This window comes from Mchenga conophoros, linkage group LG9, assembly GCF_057382185.1.
Source record: "Mchenga conophoros isolate Kocher_MC1m ecotype Shallow Benthic linkage group LG9, M_conophoros_male_GT1.1, whole genome shotgun sequence".
NCBI lineage: Eukaryota > Metazoa > Chordata > Actinopteri > Cichliformes > Cichlidae > Mchenga > Mchenga conophoros.
Window position 1 is genome coordinate 11,838,569 of NC_140534.1, and position 8,700 is coordinate 11,847,268.

General features: G+C 43.6%; 2 protein-coding genes across 2 annotated transcripts; one reads left to right on the forward strand and one right to left on the reverse strand.

The window, feature by feature from the left end:
• Positions 1-191: 191 nt before the first annotated feature.
• fam168b (family with sequence similarity 168 member B) lies at positions 192-5,293 on the reverse strand. The gene is made up of 7 exons (XM_085286481.1): positions 4,973-5,293; positions 2,896-2,987; positions 2,708-2,791; positions 2,260-2,402; positions 1,963-2,161; positions 1,755-1,879; positions 192-1,671 (listed from the first exon to the last, which is right to left on the reverse strand). The coding sequence occupies exons 2-6, from the start codon at positions 2,963-2,965 to the stop codon at positions 1,767-1,769; spliced, it is 609 nt and encodes a 202-aa protein (XP_085142607.1). The 5' UTR covers positions 2,966-2,987; positions 4,973-5,293; the 3' UTR covers positions 192-1,671; positions 1,755-1,766.
• On the forward strand, positions 5,111-8,289 carry fbxo45 (F-box protein 45). Its single transcript, XM_085286480.1, has 3 exons — positions 5,111-6,174; positions 6,815-7,171; positions 7,273-8,289. The coding sequence occupies exons 1-3, from the start codon at positions 5,848-5,850 to the stop codon at positions 7,456-7,458; spliced, it is 870 nt and encodes a 289-aa protein (XP_085142606.1). The 5' UTR covers positions 5,111-5,847; the 3' UTR covers positions 7,459-8,289.
• Positions 8,290-8,700: the final 411 nt, after the last annotated feature.

Here is an 8,700-nt window from a genome sequence, read left to right on the forward strand (position 1 = left end):
ACAAATTCCCAAAGAGCCATTACCTGAAAATGTGGCATGTCATGTGGTCATAAAAAAAATTGTCATACCAAATATTGCCTTTCAAACCAGTTTGAATCGTCCAGCATATATTTTGTTTCATGTTCTTCTTTATTTTGTCATCATTTCTGGCTGCCCCAACACACCCAGTGAGAAGACATGCACAACACAGGTTATTCTTATATTTGTTTTTATTTTTGGTCTTTCTTTAGAATACAAAACAGCAACCAAAGTCACAAAAATAACATTTACAAAACATGTTTAACTGAGGTGACCGAGGCAACATAGAAAAGCATGTCTGAAACAGTGACATTGGTGGATTTTTAGCCTGGAGACTTGAGGTAAGACAGCGAGCGATGTCGGAAAAAGTCAAATATCTTTTACAAACCGTTTGGAATTAGTGCCTTCATTCAGTAGTGCTATTCACAAATGGAGTTTAATATCATTACGGTGCCCTAACATGTCCACGTTGAGCGGTGATTTAATGATGTAGTGCTTCAAATCTGCCTAAGAGTAAATTCATTAGAGTGACATGTAAGTCTAAAATTCTAAGCATGTTGCACTGTATGGCACCATTCAGAATGGTTTCCGTTCGAGTCCCGCTTTCACACACATGCACACACACACACACACACACACACACTTCCTGCTCATCCACTCTTATTAAATGGGTGCAATTGACTTCTAATAACTTCCTATACTTGTTCCCCACCAAGAACACTTCTGGCTAAAATAAGTGAATACATCATATATCACCCAAGCAGGAGCAGCTTCAGACTTTTGGGGGGAAAAAAGAAACTGAAACACCATTTGTTTAAAAGAAAAAGAAGAAAGTTTAACAGGCCAGAAAAAGTAAAAGTGTTGGAATGGCCACCAGTCACAGAGGCACAAACTCAAAGTCCCATCTTTTGTTCCTACAATACAAAAATGGTAAGACATTATGCAAACACTGCATCACTGAAAGAAAATGATAAAAACCACTTACCTAAACACAAAGCGGTGAAAAATAGTACAGTTTGGCCCGTGATGGACGGCGCAGGTATGTTTTTGCATGAATAAACGTTTCTCGTCTGTTTTTTTTCTTTCACATTTAAGACATAGTCACTGGTGATTCAGCATTGCAGATTATTACTCTTTTTTTTTTTCTTCTTAGTTCCTTTGGATTTGTGCCTTTTATTGAATTTGCATCTGTCACAGCAGGGAGAATTGAGCTAGCATTACTTTGTAAATCTATATATACACATGCATTCAACATCATATTTAATCCCCCAAATTAAAGAGAAAAAAACTATTCCAAACTCCTTTTTCACTACATACGAATTTAAGCTATAAAAACCTGCATGAGAGTCCACATAGAGTTTGCATGGAGGCTTTGCAGTTTGATGTGAGATATGCAGCAGGTTTGTAGAGGTGCTGGCGTTGAGGGGGTGGGGGTGTGGGGGTATGGAATGCAGCCTTATTCCATTAATAGGGGTTGTGGGGATGGGCCTATTTGTCACCCCCTTATCCAAATGGGACTCTATGTAGTTGGGTTTTAGATTCACATTATGCTGGAAGAAGAAGAATTGGTAGCGGACGCTGCCAGGGCGGGGCAGGTCGTCACCACGAGAGAAAAACACTGGAGTGTGAATGCATATCTACCATCTTCCGGACCTGCAGAGAGAACACCGGGTGTAAACATAAACCTTTAATCTGCACCTTTGACCAAACTTGTGATGCTTTTAAAACATACTCACACTTCTCTCTCTTCACCACTGCGGGGGCACGTAGCTGTAGCTGGGTGTGCCAGGAGGCCGATATGTGGGCATCGTGACTGGGTGGGGAGCGACGGGCGCTGGTGATGGAGTTGTCAACAAAGTTCCTGAGGAGTGAAAGCCACAGGTAAAACTACAAATCGAACACATTTGTATCCTGGATAAGATTCAATAAACTGCTGCAGCTCACCAGCTGACATGGCCATAGTGGTGCCGGCTACCATGCCCATGGCGACACCGTTGTTGCGGGGAGGAGGGATAGGCGGGGCATACATCGCTGCAGGCATCCCATTGGGCTGGACCACTGTCGTGTGATGGATGACATGAGGCGGTGGAGCATACAGAGCCTGTGTGTAGTAAGGGCCTTGTTGTTGTGAAGGTATTAGTGCCTGGTGGACAAACAACCACACGTTACAGCTCAAGCACTGAGACTGGATGAAGAGGGGCAGCGTGTTATTAAAAATATACACATACAGCAAGGACTGACCTGTGCATAGGGGTTCTGTTGGGGGTAGGTGCTCCTGACAGGGTACACAGCAGTTGGGTAGGGGTTTGGGGAGGATGAGTACGGTGGGACGGTCCCTGTGCTGGGAGAGCAGGACACTTTGAAGGGAGCACTTTGAGCATAGCCTGGAGAGGGAGGAAGACGGCTCATATTAGGGCCGTTTGTTCTGGGACAAAATAGCTGAAGCTTGGAAGAAACACTGGCTGTGCAGCTCAGTAAAACAGGACCCTCATAGAAGAGAAGCGCACACACTTTTTAGGGTTATTAAGAGTCTCTTTGGAACTTTTATTCTTGATTACGTTATGTTTATAATTAATTCAAATCAAGAAGTCAGATGGAACAATTTGACTCTTTTGAAGTGCATCAGGAAGATGTGTTTCAAGATCTATCAGATAAACTTGGGCAGATTTCATCGTTACTTTCTTCTCACCGTTAGGGAAGCCTGGGTTTGCTCCTGCGTAGATGTTGGGAGTGTACATTGGAGCAGCCGCTGCGTATCCTAGAGGAAATCCAGCTGCCAAAACCAGAAACAAAACAAGAATATAATAGTATTCTCAATGCTGGGAGATATTTTCTTGTAATTATGCTTGTTTCTTAAACCACTATGCTTCAGGTTACCTGGATAACCTATACCCTTAGTGTTGGTAAAGGGGACCCCTGTTGGTGCAGGGCTGTATACTGGGTTCATTGTGGCTGTCTACTTGCAGATGCTGTAAATAAGAGAAGCACAGACAGGTTGGAATGATGCAATCATGCATGGAAACCAACTGCTGATCTGTGTGCCAGCAGAGCTCTTGTGGAAAGGATGGACATGAGAATATGAAGCTTTCTGTTGCTGTCGATTGTGACCCTGTTGTTCCAAAAACAGCACAGTGATTGTGAAAAGATTCCTCAGAATGTTTAAACAAAACCTTCAGTTCTGCTTTCAGAAACCTTAAGCATGTCGACTGGTTTGGTGTGCTTTCTCTAGAGCTTAGACTTTGACATACTCTCCATTTATTAGACTGCTGTTACTGTAGCTTTCCCATTCGTCACATTTCATTACGTTTATATGTGATGGCATGTGCACAAACTACTACTTTTACCCAACGACACAGCTGACTGACAGCGGTCTGCATGATATGACCTTGCAAGGTCACGGTAACAAAAAAGCGAAGACTAGACTAATAAGCATTTTCTGACATTGTGTGCTGACGTGCACCTATTACAGTTGTATTGGCATTACTATATATTCTGTTTGATAATAAACAACGCAGAGAAGGTGCTTGCGCTATTTTTAAAAATGGTGTCAACATGGTTCCTAATGCTCTCAGCACTGTCTAAAGCAGAAAGACATGAGCGCAACTAGTCATTGTACAATGTTCGTGAGCAGTTTGTAAAAGACATTTTTGGAAAATGAATACACTCAGCTAGACCTTTCATTTTGCATTTTTTGATGCCATTCTGTTGTTCGGGTCAAACCTTAAATTTAACAAGGTGCTATAAACATTCCTCAGAGATGTTACTCCACGTTAACACGATGCTATCTCCTCCTCTTCCTTCTACCATGGGGTCTCGATCATGAGTTGGCTCTGCTCTCGGCCTCTAGAATTCCCTCCCAGCAAATATCCATATCACTAACTCCCTCTCGCATCAGAACATCTCTTTAAACCGTGTGTAAGGTGACCTTGAGTGTTTTGAAAGGCGCCTGAAACAAAATGCATCACTATTGTTATTACATTTTACAGCTTTCTTTGCGCATTTCCCGAAGAAACCATGACTTTTGCTTCCCATGACGGTCCCTGGGTTGATTTTAATGCATCTGTGCTTCCACCTAGCGGTAGCTAAAATAAAAACTTAAGCATGAAAAACAAAAACACAAAAAACCTTTCCACCTCGTTACAAGGTGCTCATTCAAAGTGAATGGACTCTGGTAAATATAAATTCACAATTACACTTACTCGGGTTGCTATAAGCACAGTCACGCTACAATTGAATCCAGATTTAACTCCAGTTTATTTGATAGGCTGACTCTATAGGAAACTGAAATTAATCAAAACTTCAAATTTTCAAAGAGAGAGAGAGGAACAACATAATTTAGCAATTCGGCTTTATTTGTGTTACTTTAACTATACTCTTTCACCCAAACACAGCGGACGACAGGGGCGAGAGAGGTGTGAAGCTATGCGTTTCTGTTTGTTTGGTGTTTTTTTTTTTTCCTGGATGTTTTCTTAGACTAAAATCTAAATATGTGCTGCTCATCGGTAAGTCTTAAAGGCTGCTTTCACCTTCCAAGCACAAACCCTCGGCAGTAACATGTGCCCTCTCAAAACATGACGTTCGATACGTCGCCTGCAAAAATTAAGATGGCAACCTGAAGTAGAAGAATTTGGAAAGGTGAACGCAGCGGGGCTTTGTTACCATCAGCTAGCTTAGCTCACAAGCTTCACGATCTCCACCACCTGCAGTTAGCCTAGCCTGTTTGGCGCCGTAGGTGAGCGTTGCTTTACACGCTGACCCGCTAATCACCTGTCTGACCGCGCGAAGCCGCCGGAGTGTCCCCGGACAGCAGACAGATGGGGGACAGCTCGTCAAGCAGGCCGCATAGCACAGGAGGCAGGCAGCCAGACAGCTGTGTCAAGCGGTGCAGCCTGTCCCGTTACCAGATAACACGCATATCTTTATGTCCCGATAACAAAAACCCACAACAACTTACTGTTAGCTGCTTTGACCGTCAGTTAGTCACCTTCTCCGGTCTTGTGGGTTAAAATGAAATAAAGCTAACTGCTGTTTTGCTCCCAGATGCTTTGCTTAACTCTTTTGAGCACCCCGCGTCACTTCCGTGGTGTCACGTGGTATACAAATTAAAAAATAAAATAATATAGTCTACTTTATATAAGATGCCGGTTTTGTTTTCTTTCAACAACGTGTAAATCCCATGTTAAACAATGAAAACACCAGTAGTTCTTTTTAAACTATTATCATTAGTTTTCCGTCAAACACGATCTGAAAATAATTATCAAATCCAACCAACATGACGTAACAGGTCAGATAACGCCTTTTATTGGTAAACAACTGCATCGTCTTTTAATACGGTTCGTATTTTTTGCGACACAATCACAACACTTTTGACGTTGCAGCGGTGTAACGTCCAGTATCGCAACACTGCAACAGTACTGTGTAGCAACCCTCCTTGAACTCATTATGTCGGCTCTGCGGTCCTTGCAGGCGGTAAAATTTATTTGACTCGAGCGTGACTGTTGCTTTATCTAATATCTCGTCGTCTCCGGACTCGGGAGACTTTGCTTACTTCTTAAACTGACCACTGTTTCTTCCGAAATAATTTTCGCGTTTCTGTGACAACGGGACAATTAGTGCTTCGTGCCCTTTGAGGACCTTGACGCATCGTTTCCATTCAGCCATTGAAGTGGGAAGAGTCGGGTCCGTATACTGTTGTGGTTTTAGCGCGATCTACGTGTGGGTTTTTCACAGGTTAAAAATGTTGCTGCCGAGCTCATATTAGGAACCGTCTTGCGGTGTACGGTGAAACTACTCGCTCAGCTGGCGTCGTCGGTGAAGAGCAGGGGCATAATGTCTGGAGCGGCGGGTGGGGGAGGAGGCTCCTCCTGCTTGGGCGCAGCAGCGGCAGCCAGTTGCAGCTCCACCGGCTCTCCATATGCGGCTGCAGCCGGAGGAGGCGCAGGGGTGGCGGGGAGGCTACCAGCGAGGGTTTTGGAGCATGTTTTCTCCTACCTGGAGCTGACTGACCTGATGCGGTGTTCGCTGGTCTGCTGGCACTGGAACAATATCCTGGCGGATGAAAACAGCGAGGTGTGGCGCAGCCTCTGCAGCCGGACTCTGAGCGACGAGGCTCTGCGGTCTGACATCCTTTGTAACCTGCCCACCTACAAGGGCAAAGTAGGTTTACCAGTACACATCCCTCTATCCTGGGGTTACCTGTTTGATTATGCCTTTACACAAAGGGACAATGTAGCCATAAACATTACTGAATGTCAGCGTAATCTAGTGCTTTTTAACGTATTCAATGAAATATAAGACATAAACGGGCATAAAACTGAATCCTGCTTGTTGTATTATTGTCTTTCAGTTGGTGATCACACTGAGCAGGTGTAGAGCAGATGTTTTGTTGCCATTGGGCTTATCACTGGAGTCCATATTGAATTGACTCTCCAGTCTATTGTTGCATAATAGAACAAAACTTGTTCTAAGCAGTCTGTGTATGGAGACTGTTTATAGGAGTGTTGATGGCATGAAAGTAAGGTTTGAATGAGAACAACTTGTCTGTGTCCAATGTCAATCTAAGGACGCTCATTCATTTGTTCCAAAGTGTTTTTAGAAACACGACCTACATTCTTATGAAAAATATTTGAGCTCTGCACCTCTGAATGGTGCAATGAGCGTCCTGCGAGATGGAAAGTGGAGTAGCATGTCTCTTCTTCTGTATGCATGCTTCACAGAACTTTTTTCCCCTTACAAATATTTAGATTTCCCAGCAAGTGTCTGTGATTTTGTTAACTGTAACTGTCTTCCTGTGCAGCTCAAGGCCTTTCAGCATGCTTTGAGCTCCCACGATTGCTCCCGCAACGTTTACGTGAAGAAGAACGGCTTCACTCTGCACCGCAACCCTATTGCCCAGAGCACAGACGGCGCGCGGGGCAAAATCGGCTTTTCGGAAGGGCGACATGCCTGGGAAATCTGGTGGGAGGGCCCCCTGGGCACCGTGGCAGTGATAGGTATCGCTACGAAGCGGGCGCAGATGCAGTGCCAGGGCTACGTAGCCCTCTTGGGCAGCGATGACCAGAGCTGGGGCTGGAACCTGGTCGACAATAACCTGCTTCACAACGGAGAAGTCAACGGGAATTTCCCCCAGTGTAACAATGCACCTAAATATCAGGTAGGAGTCGAGATTTGAAATGACGTTTTAAAAGGAAATTGTGTAAAGAGTACAAGTGAAAACATGATTATAACTCCTGATGTGACCGTGCCTGTCCACAGATCGGGGAGAGAATACGAGTGATTCTAGACATGGATGACAAGACGTTAGCCTTTGAGAGAGGTTTTGAGTTTCTCGGAGTGGCTTTCCGTGGACTGCCCAAAACCTGCCTGTTCCCTGCTGTGTCTGCAGTATACGGCAACACTGAAGTCACCATGGTGTACCTGGGAAAACCTCTGGACGGCTAGATGCAGATCAGCCTGTGCCACCCTGAAATCATACATGTTCCTGTCAAGTGCAGACAGACTGCTGATTCCCTCCCTATTGTAGTGTTTTAAGGTTTGGAGGGTAAGTGGTCACATTTCTTCCAAACACAGTAACCTTATTTCCATAAGCACACAGAGAACAATCTGCAATCTACTTCGACTCACCAAAAAAAAGCGAAGGTTTTTTGTTTTCCCAAACTGGACAAACAACAGGGGGAAAGGAATGTGCAGGGACTGTTTGTGTATCTACGTGGAGAAGTCCACTTTTACAGTTTAGCTGCTGAACTCTATTATTCACCTTACAGGGGAAACTTAATTTAATGTCACGCATTTTGGACTCGTGCTGAAGATTTACTTGAGATTTTGTCTGCTTGAAGGAGGCCTAAGCTACTCTAAACCAAGTGGCGAATGCTTTAACGCAACATTTTTAACATGTGACACAGTCGTTAACATGTGAGTTAATGGACAAACGCATTGTGGAATGACTGCATTACAGTGAAATGAAACATGTGAGATGTATTGTAACATTCTGGCGTAGGTAAACCTCAAGGACACATGGGCCACGTCCATGGCACGTGTGTGGCAGTCCATGCATGCGCACTGTTGTGCTGCGTATGCACTGAAACATCTCCCCCTTTCAAGTACTTACTCAGTAACGGTGGAAACTAAACCTGTAACATGAAATGTGTCTTTTTAATGTGCTACTGTAGTATTACGATTTATTTATTTCCTGGTTTTATCTATGGTACTATAGATACTGTGTGATTTTAAAGCCTGAAAATAAAGTCTACATGGTGCCACTCCTACAGTAAAGACGGTTTGATGTTTGTTTGCATAAGTGAAGAGAATGCAGGTGGTCTGAAAGATCGACCATCACCACACTGTCAGCTATTGATCAACTGGTAATGGTAAATGGACTGATTCTTATATAGCGCTTTTCTACTCTCCCGGAGTACTCAAAGCGCTGTATAATTGTTGGCCTTTTTTTTTTTTTTTTTTAAGGGAACTTGGACAAGAGGATCTTGCTCATGCTGCCAAGCTCAGCCATGAACTGTATGATTATGATGCACAGACTAGCATATCTAGGCTATTCCATTAAAAAACAAACATTTCTCTTAGAATCAGCTTTTTAGAACAATAACTTATATATTTAAAGAAGCTATACTAATATTGCTTGAAGAAGAAGTGGATTTTCATTCATGGTTTAGAAGATAAGCCTGGTAT